The 19022-nt window shown below is 42.1% G+C and overlaps 1 protein-coding gene across 1 annotated transcript; it reads right to left on the bottom strand.

Annotated features, from left to right (window-relative positions):
• Positions 1–1775: 1775 nt before the first annotated feature.
• Positions 1776–18742, bottom strand: cass4 (Cas scaffold protein family member 4). The gene is given in 10 exon segments (XM_008410379.3): positions 1776–2646; positions 5237–5311; positions 5446–6741; positions 7260–7376; positions 7499–7582; positions 8203–8625; positions 18595–18618; positions 18620–18662; positions 18664–18703; positions 18706–18742. Coding segments are annotated over 10 exon segments (2556 nt in total). The 3' UTR covers positions 1776–2229.
• Positions 18743–19022: the final 280 nt, after the last annotated feature.

Raw genomic sequence — 19022 nt, 5'->3', positions numbered from 1 at the left:
AATTCAATGTTCAATCAGGAAGATGTAAACAGTTTCCATGAATTCCTCTAACCTCTATGTGGTTTCCACATTGCTGCTTACACTCTGGTCACGTCGACACACCTGTTATATCAGGTCGCCACGCCTCCCCTTCACCAGGTTTGTTGAGAAATCTAAAAATTCAAAGCATAATAATCCCCTAGCTGCATACAGGTTTCTGTGAGGCAAAGCAAATCAATGCGATTATTACCCATCAGATCATTATCAAATAAAGTCTCTAAAGAGAGAGGCCTTCAGAAAACCCTATTTAATTTCTCTATTGTGTTGTTCAGAAAAATCTTTTTTGGGATATTTGATTTTGTCAAGGGGTAACAGGTGGAAAACAGCACAGATGTTCCTTCCTGGGTTTTCGGTGCTTCTCTATATAAATTCAGTCAGATTCTTAGAAAGAGGAGCTGCTCCATCCAGAGCAAATACCAGACCAGGTGTCTGCCAATGATCTTATCTATAATCTACGGATAGAGAAAGAAAGTACTGAGAAATCCTCTCTTAGAAATTCCAGCTTTCGTGGAATGATGAAGTTGTGCATCATTAACGGTAGGGGGCAGCATTTCCTCATTAAACTGACGTACGTGAGGCGCAGTGCTGTGAGGGGCTGCGTAATGCTGCGAACCTGACCACCTGTTGATGGAGTGGTGTCTCACCGGTATTGTGTCCAGTCATGCTAAAACCTTTTTTTTTCTAAGTTTATTTGAAAGTGATAAGACAGGAAAGTAGATAGAGAGAGAAGACGTGCAACTAAGGTCACCAGGGAAATGAACCTGCAATGACCAGGTCAAGGACTAAGGTCTCCCTCTGCGGAATGTACTTAACCTCTCGGCCACCACAGCACCCTAGTAATGTGCACACCTTATATATATTTATGTATTTATTTATTTATTTATTTAACATTTGTCTACTTGTATTCCAAGTAGATTTTGAATTCGTTTTGTTAGTAAATGAATTCACAATCTTAAGAATTATTATTTCCACTGCTGACTGTTAAACTTTGTAATGTCTGTCCTCTGCTCTGACAGAATATCAGCTTCTAGCCCAGATTCTGCCAGACGGTTCCTCTTTTCTTAGAGCTGCCAGTTCATCACAGATCACAGGATTTTGTTTCTCCGCCCGCTTTCAGACAGCAGCCAACAGGTTGTCACTGCAATTCAGATCCACAAACCTTATCGATACACAAATCTGCCTGTGTGATTACACAGTAGCTATATGCTGCTGGATGTAGAAACTGGATCCGTTTGTCTTGAAGTGATATTTTGTTGATGACTGGCACTGTGCAAGTAATAGAATCGATTCTAATGGTTTTACTGTTGTTTTTGAGCTGAAGCTACAACAGAAGCAGGTTTTCATGCTAGGTCTAAGGTTCGGTGTGTTAAAAAGGACAAAATGATTCATAAGTTTGACTTGTTATGGAAAGGTTAGCATTTGTGGACTGTTAGGATGCCGAGTCAAAACATCATGAAAATGCCACAGAAAACTGATGTCACTTTGTGTCTTTTGGGAAAGACACTTCACCCGCCTTGCCTGCTGCTGGTCTTTAGAGGGTTTTTAGAGGCCAGGCTGGTGCATGTCAGCCTGGCCTCTGTCAGACTGCCAGGACAATGTGTGTGTGAATGGCTGAATGTAGTGTGAAGTGTTTTGGGGTCTTCTGGACTTCACAAAATCCTGAAGACCCCAACATTAAAGCTGACTAACATTAGGTTTTCAGTGTTCAGTCATAACGTCAGTGAAAATTAAACGTATTTCAGTTTTTGACATTAAACTTTATGAATGTCGAAGGTGTTTTGCACAGAAAATTTACAGAAGGCAGGATGTATCAAACATTTACCTCGGAGATGACATTTTCTTCAAATAGAAATAATAAAAAAAGAATACACAAAAACCGACAAAGCACATTCACAGAAGAAAAAAATGAATTAGAATAGCAAAACCAAATTTTAACCCTATACTGAAATTGCATTTGAAAATCAGAGACATCACATTCCAGTACGCCAAATGTGCAACAAAGTTATCCGTGCTCATTACAAAGATAACTTCTTCACTCGTCCATGTTTAATATTGGAAACGCCTGCATTTGTGATTAAACCCAACATTTATCAAAAGCTGTCTAGGCAGTCACTGAAATGGAAACAAACACGGGCTGGCGGACAATACGTTTGCCTTTGCTCTACAAACAAATTAGTTTGGAGCCCCCGCTCAGAGGTCGAGCGATATCCGATATTGCTGTGCTATCTGGGCTAGTTCCTTAGCAAAGTCTTGGACTTCCAGCAGGGCCTGCTTTTCTGGGTAGTGCACAGCGGCCTTCTTGGTGGCCACGGCCAGCTGCTTCAGGAGAGCACACAGGTGGTTGCTCTTACACAGGAGGCTTTTGCAGGACCCTCGACGTTGGGCCTCCCTGCAAAGAGTGTCCAACAGTCTCTGGCCCACCATGATGACCAGCTTACTTTGTGAGATGAACTTCTCCGGCGGCTGGTTATTTTGAAGGCTTTCCACAAACCCTCCAATAGCCTTTTGAAGAGCTCCAAAGTAAAGCCGGCAGTGCTCCGACAAGGAGGCTGGCTGCTGTTCTTCTGTGCTGCTGCTGGAGTCAGACAAGTTACGCATATCCTCAACCTGAGAAGAAAAGACGTATATTTTTCTCATATTTCTTTAACATTCACATAAGAGCATTTTTTTCTTATTTCCAACTTTGGTCCGGCAAAAGGTATGGCCTTTTGACTGAAAAATTAATAATCAGCTATAAAATAGGAAATAAACCATCCATCTATTATCCAACACTCTTCCCTTGTTGGGTTAGGAGGGGGGCGATTGCCAATGGGAGAGAGGCAGGGTACGACATCGCAGGGCTACAGAGAAACAAGCAATCATACACACACACCTGAGGAGAATTTAGAGAGACCAATCAACCCGACAGTCATGTTTTAGGACTGTGGGAAGAAACCGGAGTACCCACAGAAAACCCATGCATGCACAGGGAGAACATGCAAACTCCATGCACTAAGACCCCGGGCTAGCACGGCACCAGTGCTACCAACTGCACAGCCCGGAAAAAAGCTATATAAACCAGTGATTCTTGAGAATAAGGACAAAACAGGTCCTATGGATAAAGCACAACATTTGAATAAAATATACACAAAATATAATTTTTTCAAATATCTGACTAAACTAACCTGGGTCGTGTGAGCACAACAATGTATATTTTCCAGGTATTTGCTGAATATTTTTTTATTTTAAACATTGTAGTCAGTGGATGATGCCTGTAAAAGCCCTTGTCCAGGAGTAGAACTCATTATAATAGTTTAAAACAAAGAAATACTAAAATTATATATTATGACAATTAAGTATAAGTAGTCACATAAATAATTATAAAGGTATCAATAAATTGGATTAAAAATCTTTTTTATATATTTTCCAACTCCATTGAAATTTGTCCCTAGTTTTTGTCAAACTAGGGACAAATTAAAAGAATGTAAAAAAAAAAATCAAGCATTATTGGGGGGCACCAGAACTTCTGACGACCCCATGACCACTTCCTTTCTCTTCCTTTGCTAAGAGGGCTACTTAGCTCTGGTTAGCTTAAGTTATTCTTTAATTTTTTCTTCTTTTTATTCCTAAGTTGCTTGTCACAACCATGATGTGTCAACACCATAACTGACAATTTACAAAACCTATGACATTTTGTGAAATAAAGGCTTAATTTTGGTATACTGTAAAGATTTCATGGACCTGATGAGCTACAACATGGCCTCCTTCAGAATAAAATCATATAAATTGAGGTAGTTTGGCTTTTTGTCAACTCCGTCAGATGTCAACTCCAGAGTTTTTGTGACTCTTTCAGTGAAATTGTTGACAAATCTCACTTAAATGTGCAATTAATTCATTTTAATGTATTCTACATACATTGCATTACTTCACATGTACCAAGTTTTTCATTTTACTCACTAGTTTGTCACCACCTTCAGTTCTGTGTCAATTCCGTCATGCGGTGTCAACTCCGTCAGATGGACTTTTGTTGTTTTTTGTTTTAAATAATACTTATTTTGTTTCTTGAGAAGCATTTGTCTGCAAAATGAGTAAAAATATCACTATTAGGGTCATTAAAAATTTGTTTTTATTTATTTTTGTCAGATGGTGATGACAAAGTTCTAGGTCAGGTCGATTAAAAATGTTTTTGCTTTTTTTATTTAAATGTTGCAATTGGGAGCCTGTACCTTACCATCTTTACATTTCCAAAATATTATTTGTCATATTTGCATACATAAGGTTGAGAAATAACAAAAAAAATAAATTATGGGAAAATTAAAACCCATTTTGTCCCTATTCTCAAGAATCACTGAAACACAATAATAAGTAACATCTGCAGTCAAAGAAAAGATGATGGGTGGGCAGTTTTAAGAACAATTGAAAGCTTAGTGTTAAAGTTTGAGTAAGGTTTGGGAACCTATGTTGTTGGGGCATCTGCCTCCAGCCAATTCGTCTTGGAAGAGGGGAAGAACAAAGAGCGAGTCAAACACTTTAATGAATGGCGGACCACATGAAATAGCTAACTTTGTGAGACCAGGAGCCAGGTCTGAGTGGAGCTCATAGAGTAATGACAGGAGGTTTAGTTGGCTCTTAGGATGAGAAGGTTTCAGGTCTGAAAAGCAATAGGAAGCCCTTCCTACTTTACCCTTCTCACATAGGTGATATGTGAGTGAGGTGGCAGGCGAGGGTGCGGGCCTGGGCTCGCCATTTCCCCAAATGAAAATCTGCCTCTAGAGCCGTCACTGGCAAGTTAAGGAGCTGTGAGCGGAGCTGGAATCAACACCTGGGAATCAAACTGGGAACAACTGTGTTGAGGAGGACATCTGTGTACAATGTGCCTGCTCTGCCACTGAGCCATGTGATGCTCCATGTGCAAAGCATTTTTATTCAAACCTCTGTGCTTGGCATAGGATGTACCTGAGAAATACCATTTTCAAGCACAAACGGTGTTCAAAAGTATAATGAATGTCAAAGATCAATTTGGTTGATCACATAAATTATCAAAAAAATGCATTGGAGTTTGTGTTTGTGATTTTAGAAAATATGGGGAAAAAAAGTGAGATATAAACTTTTCTAAGGCATAGTGCTATTCATTAAACTTATCTTGTACACAAGTTGTAGGCAGGCATCTGATAAAAGATGAAATGCATAAAACAAAAAGAGTTGCTTCGTCACATACCTGTTTAGAGGCTGGTGAGATGTTTTCTTTTGGATCTTGAAGTATTTCTTCTGGCTTCCTTTCTTCAATTTTTCTCTAAGAAAAATGGAAAAAGTATTTACTCGAGCAATTGTACTTTGAGTTTTCCTTGAAAATTTATGACGTTGAACAGCCATAACCAGCTTTGTATTATGTGCATTGACAAAAAGAAAAAACTTAGAATTTTTCACCTGTAGCTCTACGTAGTCATTGTCCTCTTCTTGCGATTCTTGTCTTTCTTCTGTTTTGTCAGGACTTTTCTTGGTCTGTGGTGGACTTCTGTTACTCACAGGTTCTTGGTCTTTTTGAGGAGTTTTAAAAAGAAGCTTACTGTTCGCATAGATGATGGACACTAGGCGCTTGACGTCGTCAGGTACAGTGCGTGCCACCATCACGAAACGATCAAGCTGGTCAGGGTTCTGAGTCTGGCCTGCGTCCTGACAGAGTGTATCGAGGGGCCAGCCAGCTGTGTTCAGAGAGCTCGCCGTTTGTTGTAGGATCACACCAGAATCTTCTACAATGGACAGCTGTTTGTAGAGCCTGGTTTGCAGGTTAATATCAGTTAAACGATAAGCATTGCCCTTAATATCAAGGGCAAAGTTGAGAAAGCATGTCACAGTTGATACGATTGTCTCTGTTGCTTCCTTGATTTCTTTCAGGTGTTTCTCCAAATGGTTTTTACACCTCCAGTTGCTGCTTACGAAGTCCATGAGCTGGGGCATAGCCCCGCAAACAGAATCTTGAAGCTCAAGGAGTTTTCGGCAAGCTTCTTCCTGGCTGAGTGTCACTTCTCGAAGAGGCTCAGGGGACGATGAGCTTAAGGCTAGAGAGTCACAAGAGCTGTTGGAAGAGCTGGAGGCCGTGCTGATTCTTTGATTAAGTACTGCAGAGAGACTTGATCTGAATTGCTCGTTTTCTGGTACCATTGCCTTCCTGCTTCCCGGGAGGTCATGAAAAGTCGTACAAGCCAAAAAGTTCCTCATCCGCTGTAGACGCACCCTTTTCAGTTCCAGAATATTGTTTGGGTCACCCCTTCTCTCAAGGGATTTATGATCTCCTAGAGGATCACACACCACTTGAGGGAGAGGGTCTTCTTTGGGTGGAACATCATATAATGACTCCTCTGTTGGCTGCTGAGTTGGAGGTTTGTTTGAGAGTGGGGTACGGCGGAATGTTTTAGGGGGACATGGCTTGTCAGCAATGCTGGGTTTTGGCGTATCATAAATTGAGGAGTTTGGATTTGTTTTTGGAGCAGGTATAGTGTCATAGAGCTGCCTGCAAGTAGCTCTGGGTGGCAAGGTGTCATAAGTGCCTTGGGGAAAACTTTGCTTCTCAGAACCTGCCGGTACGTCATAGATCCACTCATGTTTGGGGGGATGAGGAAGAGTGCTGAATCCACTGGGAATTTTATGTTGGTATTCTGTGCCTGAGGGAATAGGGAAGTCATAGTTTGGGTCCTGAGCCAGAGGTGGTGGAACTGCATACACCTTTAATAAAAACAACAACAACAATTTAAGTGGTGACTGTAGCTTTGTGGGTAGAGTAATCGTCTTGTGATTGGAAGGTTGTAGGTTTGATTCTAGCTTCCTCCTGCCATGTCGATGTGCCCCTGGCATTGCCTACCGATCTACGTATCTGTGTATAAACGTGAGTGAATGTGACTAGTGGTCAAAATGATTGGAAAAGTGCTATACAAGTTCAGTCCATTTACCATTCAGAGCATTTCTTTGCCAATCAGAACACATTGTCCAAACTATAGTCTATTTACATGCAGGCATATGAGAACGGAAAAGTTGCATGTTGATCTGATTACCAAAGGCACTCCCATCAATTGGTCAGAATTAAGAACAACTATCTCATACAATTTGAAATTGTGAACCTACAAGAGATGAACTCATAAGTGAAACTTCTTGAACGTGACTGATGGTGAGATAGCATTTCAACGACGGAACACTGCTAAAAAAGAATCTTGTTTTAATCATTTCTGAAGACATTTGAAACTTACATAAGAGTCTGTTTGACTGTTGCTCCTTAAACTCTCTGGGGTGTCGGAAATGTTCTCCGGCTCTGAAACTGAAGCAAGAAAGTTTGTCTTTGGGATTTGGCTTGGAGGTGATGATTTCTGAAAAGGAAAGATCATAAGCCCATTATGTTATCTGACTGAACCTCACCCAGATGACAATATTTTAAAAAAAGAGAGAGAGAGGAAAAAAAAGACCAATTTTGATCAATGAGTGTGCTTACAACTAAAAGAGAAGTTTGTCTTGCTTGGGACGGCACATCGTAGAGTTCCCTTTTTGGGCTGGAAGCGAGGCTGGAGAATGGAGGCTGCAGACATAATGGCATGTCTTTAGTGCAGAGCAAGAGTGCCTTGATCAAAGCTGCAGCTACCTCACTGACCTCTGCATTAAACACATTTATGGGGACAGTGTTTTTCTCTGAAGCCTGTTGAGAAGCCCATTATGCATACACTTGGCCAATTAACGCAGCTTTGTAATAGAAACCATGCTGCTCAGTGGATATTAGGTGGCTACTGTCGAGGGGAACACCACTACCCTGAAGCAGAAGAGGAAATCATGAACACATGGGTGTATTTCTTCCCAATAACCTGCACCCGTACAAATTTGTGTGTGTTTCTGAGGTCCCAGGCAGTAGGGATTGCTGTTTGCAGTTAAAAGTGTCTGAAGTTCATGTCTGTTTGTCTTTTATAGGCCCATAAAGACCATGTTGCTGCATGCCTGTCCTGACAGCGTGCCCCTTGGTCCCCCATATGTAAGCTCTTTTGACAGCAGGAGTTTTCACAGCTTTGCATTTCTCCCCAACAGTGTACATTTCCAATTATGCAGGTTTTACTCTCCCAGAGGAGGACAAGGTTTGATTTTACACCAAAATACCTCGTACAACGGTTGACTCCTTATTTAAACTGCACAAAAATGAAAAGTCTGTACCTTCTTCAGGCCCGGTCCGTTTGTCTCCTGCCTCGATGCTGACGGGATTTGGCCGCGTGAAGCTACTGAAGGCGAAGACGGGACTTTGCCGATCATGTCCATACGTTCGTAGGTGATGGTGCTTATGGGTCGGGGTGGGCTCGGGATCTGGTAGATGTTTTGGACGTTGACGTGACTTTTAGCTTTATTCATAGCAAGGTTTTCCACGTCGTGCCTTAGGGGCCCTGCCGCAGTCGCGGTCTGTGGCAGGAGCTCCAGTCGGTTTGCGGGGGCCAGCCCACATCGGCCAGACAGGGAACACTTCCACCATCCGCTGGTGTCTGACACATTTTGCTCCATCACCATGACGATGTCGCCCTTTCTGAAGGCAAGTTCGTCCGCACACTCCGCGACGTTGTCGTACAGAGCCTTGGCAAATTTACTCTGGAACGCAGAACAGAGAGTTTGGAGATGAGGACGATAAATCAGACAGTATGTTAAAAATATACAACCCACTGTCAAAAGCAAAATGGTTCTCTCTCTTGCAAAACGTAAGATTTCACTTGTGTTAGTCATCACAGGATAATGAAAGGTGTTTCTTGTCACTATGGAGATAGATCTTTAGGAAGGGATTTGTCAGTATGATAAATCATACTGATATATGCTCCAGTCTGTATCTACATTCTTCAGAAGATTCTTCTATAAAATACGGAAAAATAGTCAACTGAAAGTCTGTTGAGGCTAAAAGACAAAGTAGCTTCCACTATGCAGGAGGACTGGAATGTTTTTACTCTGCCGGAGTGCTGGATATTTAGTAAATATTAAATTGGGATATAATTGTTAAATATTGCAATGCAAATATAGACTACATTTAATCCTTTTTTTATTATTATTTTTTAATCACGGTAACAATACCACCATGTTGAGCTTTGGCATCTATGGTCACCAATAGATGCCAAAGCTCAACATGGTGGTATTGTTACCGTGATAAAAATAATAAAATAATTATTAATTATAAAAATAATTATAAATAATTATAAATTATAAATAATTATAATAATTATAATTATAATATATTATAATATATTATATATATTATAATTATAAATAATTATAAATTATAAAAATAATTATTCACGTGGGTAAAAGACAGTGAAAGTCTCTCCGACTGGACAAATACAGGTTAGCAGAGTTTGAATGTATTGCACCTAAAATATGAAGCGTCAATACTTTGTGAATAATGGTAGACTAAAATTGCAGGTTAGCCACAGGATTATGGGAATTACCAGAGATGGGTAGTAATTAGTTATATTTACTCAATTACATTTACTCGAGTAACGTTTTTGAAAATAAATAAATAAAAAATAATAACTTTCAGGAGTATTTTTATTATGCTTTTTAAAGTTTTTTATTGAATGAAACTGATTTGGAAAAAATGTCTTTTGCCTAATTTTGTTATTTGTTACTTATTTGAATTATTGTCATTTTGGTCCTTCAAATACCAAAATTTTCACTTAAGTTTATATTTTGGTCTGTCTGATGATGTAATTCCTTAATATTAAATGATTTATAATTTGGCCAGTTACTCAGTACTTGTTACCAAATACTTTTTTACTCTTCCTTCAGTAATTTATTGGACAGCTAATTTTTTTTACTTTTACTTGAGTAAAAATGACGTAGGCGTAGTGCTTCTCTAACTTAAGTACAACTTTTTGGGTCCTCTGCCCACATGTCTCATGTGGTCTGCTGCACCCCAATGTGCTTCCTGGCATGACAAGTCCCACTTCACAGCTTTCATGACCAAAAAGTGCAGCACCTCACGTCATCTACACCTTTTCACTGCTACCAACACTTCGCCCTGAATCTGAAGACGGCACCACTCACAACAGAGGATTTGTACCTTTTTTAACCCTCAGGGGTCTTTCCATCATCTACAACAGTAAACACCACAAGAGACCCCATATCGGGACCCTGTTGAGACCATATACCAGATGTTGTTGTAAATGAAATACTTTTGGTTTTAAATGACCCAACGTTCTCTGTATTTTCACTTCCTGTTTGTGCTTTCTACAGAAAGATAAATGAAAACCACGTTTCTGTACAGTTCCTCTGGCAAGCTGTGCAAAGCGGGAGCCCGTTTTGCTCATCGTGTCCCAAGCCCAAGGCGAACCGCCGCTGCTTTGTCAGAATGCATCCCTTCCTCGCCCACTGCGCTCCCCCGTCATGCTACGCGCCCATGCCACATCCTGCGCATAGGAAATTGAACCCTGACCAGGCAACAGGAAGTGTAGCAACGGTGACATCCTCTTTTGCTGTGATGGCTCTTGTGGTGAGAAAGCTGTGAGGGAGACAAAGCTTTTGTGGGGGGAAGATAACATATTTCTAAACTAAAACCACAAAGCCTGATGAGTTCACAAGCCAACACTCGGCGGTCAGATGTGTTGCATGGGTGTATGCGCTGCTAGCCTTACTGATTCACACCGACGTATCAGCGTAGTCGAATCTTAGCGAGCATTTCTGTGAAGATGTGTGCGATAAAACATTTTAGTTTTTCGCAATCAAAATGTCATCCTGCACGGTGGCTGGTTCCATTGAGTGTAGGTGGTTAATGAAAGTACCCTGCAAGCATGCGGTGGCAACTACCTTTGAGCAAGGTCTTGCCCGCAGCAGAGTTTGACTCCGACGATAAGACAATGGGTGCAGGCCGTCTTCCTGTGTGGACGTTGAGAAAATGGAGGGATAAATTCTAAATACTCGACAAATCGAGAAGGTGTAGAGTCTACAAAGGGACGTTTTCACATGTTGCAGGGAAGTATTTGAGACATACAATGTTTAAAACCGTAACAATCTGTTGTTGGTTAGTTTGACGCACAAAGACAGCGAAACACACATCTAAGAAATCCACACGCTTCCAGACGCAGCAGTCACAAAATCTCATCGAGTATCTTTGGTCCACTTTCCAGTGCAAACATCTTGGTAAACTTGAAATAAGACAAAATAACTTATGAGTAACTTTTCGGGAAGATATAGGAGCTTGTTTTCTGTAAATAATTGTTTAGTATTGATGGAAACGTTCCAGTTTCATTGGCAGATTATTTCACTTACAACATGGAAAATATCTTGCTATGAAGTCAAATAATCTGCCAGTGGAACTAGAAATTTTCCATCAATGTTGAGGAAGTGTTGACTTACAACAAGCTCTGAGAAATTATTTGTTTTGTCTTATTTAAAGTTTACCAAGATATTTGCGCTAGAAACTAGACCAAAATTATTAGGTAAGATTTTTGTGTCTTTGCAGTGCGTGGATAATCCTGGAATCAACTACAAACAGATTGGTTTACCAGAAAGGCCTTTATTACAGCCAACCAAACCCATCTGTAGAAAAATTGATGTTAAACTGATTAATAACTCACTTCAAATTTATGACTTGAACCATGCAGTGGTACGGGCATTTCTATATTGCCCACTGGTGGCCAACTAGAAATGCCACCAGTGGGCGGCATCAGTAGGGCTTAAATGTCACAGTTTATCAGCTGGATCTGACACTCCCACACCTTTTCAACCCACCTCGCTCTATCTGTCTGTTATTGAGTGGTCAGCCTCACACATGTGAAGAAGTGTGACACGGAGCCAGGGATAAATAAAGGCAGCAGGCCTCACCCGGCCCTTCCTGCAACAAAGAGGCCTTTCACCATCAGACATCGACACACTCGGCACCTGTTGCGATGCCAGCCTGCGCAGCGCGCTCACCACATCAGACCTCGATGCAAAACACACACACGCACACACACACCCACACTGGCTTTCTAATCCTTTGGGTTATGCTACAGACATGCAGAGATGACCGGCCCTTTAAGGCTTCCCTTCTACCTTCACTCTGGAAAACAGATTGTTGGTCGTTCCGTGACCGTTACGTGCTTTCGCTACATCCTCATTGTCTGATGGTTATGCTATTTGCGACCCGTTCTGTCATGGTACATGTGTGTATAGAAAACAATAAAATAGGTAGTTTCATTCATAGCACTTCCACCATTGCCTGGTCTTCTGTTTGCCAATTGAATTCCTCATTTCAAAATCGTTCAAACCACATGCTGACCTTTGAAATGCTCGGAGTTCAGCTGGATTGTCCTGAGGACACTCCTCCCTCCCCCCACACGGCCTTGTGTTGGCCGTGTGTCTGTGCGCTGACCACTGCTTTTCAGTAACAATGTCAGCTTCAGCTGTGACTCTGGGATTCCTGCACGCGCCTGCCTGTTCGGATCAGCCGCACAGACAGCTGGGCCCAGAGCCCCTCACAGGCCCAGCTGCCTCTGCCCGTCCCCCTGCCGGACCTAAGACAGTGTTCGAAGGTGGAGTTCGTTCCGTTTGTCCATTCAACCTGTTGAAAGCTCACAGAAATCAGCAGCACAACTAACAGGCCTTAAACACCGACTGACAGAGGCTTCAACATGAAAGATTTCCCCCGTCTACAACTTATCTGCTGTGACTTTCGAGTAGTCTGACACGACAGGTTAAGTGAACAAGTTTTGCTCCAAATGTTGCTAAATTTATTAGCCAAATTTAGCAACATTTGAGTAGAGCAAGGAATTGATTGGACGAGAGGAAAGGATCTTTTAGCAATATATTCAGAAAAAAAGAGACTGCAGCAGGGCTATACACTGCAAAAACACAAAATCTTACCAAGTATTTTTGGTCTAGTTTCTAGTGCAAACGTCTTAATACACTTGGAATAAGATAAAACCACTTACAAGTAGCTTCTCAGCAAGATATAGGAGCTTGTTTTAATTTAGTAAGTCTTTTATATTGATGAGAAAGTTCTAGTTCCATTGGCTGATTATTTCACTTATATCACGGGGAAAAATGTCTTGTTTTAAGTGAAATAATCTGCCAAAGGAACTAGTACTTTCTCATAAATATAAAAGACTTCTTAAATTAAAACAAGCACTAAAATCAAGAGAAAAATCCCTGGCAATATTTTGTGTTTTTGCAGTGTGATACCTTGCATCGTCATCATTAGAAATATGACCTGGTTCCTGGATTAGAAAATACCACAAGAAATGTTGAGAGCAACCAGTCTCCAAACTTTTCTGTAGCATGAAATTCAAGTTTTCCCTCTCTGTAAATTAGAGAGTAACAAACTCGACAATGAATCAGTGTCTTTGATCTTTTCTGTTTCAGCTGCGGCTCCAGCAGAGCTGAGCGAAGACAAATGTCCGCCGCGGCGGACCGGCTGCTCAACTGCTCACAAGCCGCCGGGACCAATTCATCTATGACTTAATACTGACCCAAAGTTAACACACGTCACCCATGAGTTTGGCAACGCCGCCTTTGAGTCACGTAGCACTGCACAAACACGGTTGTAGAACTCTGACAGAAGTGAGGAACGGAGCAGTCATTGTTTCTGAACGTGAGAGAAGATGCGTAAAGCCAAAGGGAAACGATTTGTCAAGTTTCTTGTGTTCTTAAGTTGCAGGTTGATTTATGGTTATGATTAGCGCTGCTTAAAAATGTTGCATTATGTGATGTGATGCGGCGTTGTTGAGTAGTACCAGCTCAACAACAATATGGATGCTGCTGTCGAGGGGTTCTGTTGTCATGTGTCCTCCATCTCTACCGGTTTCCTGTCTGATTTCTGGGAATTATGAAGGAACCATGTCGAGAGGATCCATCTGAGAATATTGAAGAAATTTTTTTTCATAAAAAAATTAAAAAAAGAAAGCGCTATTTTAGCGTTTTCTATTTTACGCACGTCGGCCCTATTTTTATATTAGGCTCTATCTCAGGAAACATTTCAAATGTTTCCATTCCTAGGGAGCAGGACGATCACTGGTGGCGCAGCCCCTCCAACCTCCACTTCCTGTGTGATCAGGAAGTCATCAGCGTTCTGTGTAAGTTAATGCAAACATGAGAGCAGCTTACAGGTTCTGAAAACAGCGTTGGCCCAAACTGCAGCTGCGTTGTTTGTTGCTGCTTTTTACGGTTCTTAAAAGTCTCACTTGAGGAATTCTGAACCGTCCCTTTAAATTATATGATGGCATTCCCGGTTGCCATGACAAATGAACCAAAATACCTGAACCCTCAGGGTCAGCCTTCTATTTAAACAGAGGCGCTAACGTCAGACCAGGCCACGGTGTGGGAACAACACCTTCTTCTCTCTGACCTTTGGTCCTTTGACAGACAAGTCGCGACCCCGGCGTCGGGTCAGCACCTCATCCATCATCCCTCCAGACGTTCAACAGAGGCTGAACAATGGAGACCACTTCCTGTCTGAGTGAACGATGACTGGAACATAGGGATTCAGCGATCCTCCCGGCCAAAGGTGAAACATTAGATTTCCCATAATTCTATGGGGGACAAAGCTCTGGTCAAAAACACAGAAACGGTTTTGTTTGAAGCGCAGGGAATCCGTTTCTCCTCCACATTTCACAACAGACATCACCCCAGCTTTCACGGGAACGATGTTTGTCAACGTTCTCCCCTGACCCCCCGAACTCAAACGGTGGACGAGCGACTCACTCGTGTTGCTCCGGCATTTCCTGTGTGTTGGAGTTCGTGGGAACAAAGTGAAAGACATAAACCCGGGACCATCTCTGCTTGGAAAATCCTCCTGGAAGCTTTCGATGGACTGTCGACATTCCACAGTGAGAGCCATCATCCCGCAGACAGAACATCCTGACTGTTTCCTCTGTGCCTCCAGTAGCTCACGTCAAGATTGGTTCGTCTTGGAAAACGTACGGCAACGTTTACCGTAGGCCGACTGGCTCGTGTCCAATTCAGGGAGACGCAGTTTTGCGTCTTTGAGATGGACGACTTCAACCTAAACCCGGTTGAGCTTCAATCCTTTGGTGTAGTTTAGCTTAAGACTGAAACGGAGTGAAACCATTTGAGACACGCAGCTAAAACATCCTTTAACCAGTTCAGGATGTTTGGAATGTATTCGTACATAAATATCCAAAGCTAACAGTGGCAGCAATGAGAATCTGTACACCGTTCCGATGATTAAGCAACATACATCTTTGCAGGAGTTTTAAGAACAAAGGTATTGGCTACAATCACTGGAGGAGACTTCACCTCAAACCAGCGGCTAAGTGGCTGAGTCTTGGGTACAGCTGGATGCATCAAAAAAACACTCAAAATTGGTTTTGGAGTTGTTGAGAATAAATAATTTTGTGTTTTCCGTCTACCTCTTTCAGCTAGTTGCTAAGCTAAACCTAAAGGATATGACATGTTAGGAAATGCAAATGAGAGCTAAGGGTAAAGGATGACACACTAAACGCTCTCTTTAGGCTTAGCTTAGATAGAGGCGAACGAAGCAGGTCACAAACTGTTCTTGGTTGCCATTTTGTCCTGCTAACTCCAAAAGGAAGCACGAGAAATGGACCAGCTGTATTTTGGTATTAATAAATGGAATTCATGAATTTCAACCTCATACATCAACAACTCAGCATGGAGAACAGATAATTCTCCACAGAGTGAATAAAAAAAGGTTTCTAGAACAAGCAGCTTGACAGGAAACCAGATAAAGCTGACACTTAAATCACCACGCATGATGTTAGAAGCGTACGTCCAGCAGCAGCAGCAGCGGTCAGAGTGAGCAGAAATAACGCAGTACGCGACGCAACAAGTGGGACAAGCTGGGGACACCCTAGGGGGGGACACTCAGGACACTCTGCGGGACGCCTGAGGTGTTGGACCGCCTGAGCTCTTCCAAACAGCGGCGCGGCTGCTGCTTATCTCACTGCTCACACTCCGGCTTCTTTTCACCCGTCATTTCCTCACACTCGTCCTGCGCGCTTGAGTTGTCATGGAGAACACAGCAGAAGACGCAGCTGCTGCTATGTTGTCATTTCACGTGCGTCGTTCACACAACACTCGTCATTCCTCCTTCGGATCATTTTGGGGGGGGGGGATGAGTTCAAGCCGCTTCGCTCTTTTTCATGCACTGTAAAAGCACAACATTTCTCCAAGTATTTTTGCTCTAGTTTCTAGTGCAAATATCTTAGTACACTTGCAATAAAACAAAAATAACTTGCAAATGTAACTTTTCAAGAAGATATACTGTAGGAGCTTGTTTTAAGTAAATAATGCCTTAATATTGATGAAAAGGTTTTAGTTCCTTTGGCAGATTGTCAAGTTAAAACAAGACATTTTTCCCATGATAAAAGTTAAATAAACTGCCAATGGAACTTGCACATTTTTATAAAATCAATATTAATTTAATCAATTAGTGACTTAAAACAAGTTACTATATTTTGCTGAGAAGTTGCTTATAAAAATACTTGTTTTTGTGTTTTTGCAATGTGATTTGGTCTTCCAGTACACACACACACACACACACACACACACACACACACACACACACACACACACACACACACACACACACACACACACACACACACACACACACACACACACACACGCACAGGTGGCTTCACTGCAGTTCACTAATAAATGGGCTGATGAGACATGAGTAAAATAAAAAAATAAAAAGATGAATATGTGGATGCAAACTTCACAGCAGCTACTAAAATCTGCTGCTTCTGCATCGCAGCACCCTGCGCGCATAAAGCTTGAGAGAGAAAAGGTATATATTTCACTTTGCATCATTCTTCATAAAGTCAGCCAACTAATGAATAATCATGAATAGTAGCAGTAGCAAACAAAGGACGTGAGCATAAAGATCAATCTGATGGATAAGAGAGAAAAATAAAAAAAACAGCAGATCCAAAAGTTAAGAAGTTCTGATGTTCGGTTCCACGTTCTTGGTATTTATCAGTGAACAGCCAGGTGCCCGTCAGGCTGAACGCTGCTGGATCTCTGCTCCCACTGTCCTTTACTTGTGCCTCAGTTTGCCGAAAGCAAACTGACAAACAAATTGAAGAAGCGCAGCGGCAAACTGAAGATGAGCAGCATTAATAATAACTGCATACATGGATCAGAGGTTCACACCTCCAGAAAAGATATGAACACATTAGTGTTTATGTCCTTCACTGATCTACCAAACAAGGGAGAGACTCTTCACGACGGATGGCTCGCCTCCTCCTCCTCCTCATTGGTTAAAGGAAGTCAAACTTTCATATTGTAAAATTAATCACTTTTTTAAAAATGTCGCCATTACCGGGGATGATATAGAGCAGGGTAGTTGAATTCATCTTCATTTTGGATCAAATCAAAGATCTGAATGTTATTAATGTGCCAGAATGTATTATAAAACCCATTAAACTGTCAAAATATCAATAAATAATTTCTTTTTTTTTTTCTTGCCGTCTGTATCAAGCCTGACCGTTATTGAACTGGATCTTGAACCGAATTTAGAGCCAAGTCAACTTTGCTCATTAGTTGTGAAAAAAAAAACCCAACAAAACAGCAGGCGACTCCATTATAAGGAAGAGGGTTAGGGCCACTGGAAAAAAATAAATAAAATAAGATAAAAATAAAACAGTTCTGACTTTAATCTCAGAATTCTGAGATTAAAGTCAGAACTGTTTTATTTTTATTTTTTTACAGTGGCCCTATTCCTCTTCCGTACCATTATCTTAACGCAGAGATCATGGAGTTAAAAACCGTCATGATGCTGCCATGACCAGCTTCTGCTACCGGACAGTTCAGGCAGCAGCAGCACATGAGACTTCCTGAAATAGTCCTCATGAAACTGAAAAAAGACCGACTCCGATTCCAAATAACCCTCAGAACGGAAGTTCCATCAGTTCAGTCAAGTTACTCATCAGCCAAAGCAGTCTATTTTCATAGAGTGGGTGATGATGATGATGATGTTAAGTTCGGTTGAATAGAGAGGCTCGGCAAAGGGGAATTATCAGAGTGATGCATTTCCTTTTCGCACTACAGTGAGATCACAGCGCTTCACGTTAACTGGGATATTTAGGAACGGATCCTTCAGTTCTGGAACCACGGATCACTTCTTCTCTTACTGGGGGGGGGAACTTTGAATTCTTCTCCCAGATGTTGCCGACTGCCCAGCTCCTCCTGGGACCTGCCGTCCGACCTCAGAAATATTAAAAACTGTTTTCATTTCTGCAATTTCTAACGAATGGAAGCTGAAGCAGCGGTTCATAGAAACACGCTGACTAGATATCAGAGGGGCTGCCTGCAGATTTTCAGTCGTATATTAGGAGTTCAACCTAAAAAGAAAAAGAGGGAAGACAGGCTGACAGGAACAGAACCCGCAGCCGGTGAGGAACCGGAAGGTTTGGACCGCCGGTTCTGATCCGGGATCAGCCGCTGTCGGGTTTCAGCCTTGCACGCAGAAAACACACACCAAGTCCCAGCAGCTCAGTCCAACATCCCAGCAACAACACACCAAGTTCTGGACCCAGCAAACACATCCTCCCGGCTAAAGCTGCACCAGACCGCCTCAGGGTGAGGAAAAAGAAAAAGCCCTGCAGGACTCACCATGGTTGATCTGCAGTGTGTCTGTCCACAGAGCGTCTTCACTGGACCATCTCAGCAGGACGGAGTGAGCTGCCTGGCGGAGCTCCTCGTTGGGTCTGAGCTGTCAGAGCCCGGCTGGGGCGGAGCTCCTGTCACAGAGCCAGACCATTTCCTGCAGCTCCAATTGGTCACGCAGCAACTCCTCCCTCCGCTCCCCCCCTCCCCCCACTTAATGGGGGAGAGGAGGAGGTGGGGACTTTCTACCCTGGACTTCAGAGAAGCTTTGTTAAGGAGAACTATGCTAATTTCTACAAGTTTACTTTTCCAACTAACTCCAGAAATGTTTTTTTTTTTTTGTCAGTTTCTCAAATTCTTCCCAAGGTGTGACGGATTTCTGAAGATACTGAATACGGGTGGAGGTGGTGGGTGGGCTGTTTGTAGCTGAACAT

The sequence above is a fragment of the Poecilia reticulata genome, chromosome 5 (genome assembly GCF_904066995.2).
Source record: "Poecilia reticulata chromosome 5, P_reticulata-male-v2, whole genome shotgun sequence".
Lineage (NCBI taxonomy): Eukaryota > Metazoa > Chordata > Actinopteri > Cyprinodontiformes > Poeciliidae > Poecilia > Poecilia reticulata.
This window is presented reverse-complemented; position numbering and strand designations above follow the sequence as displayed.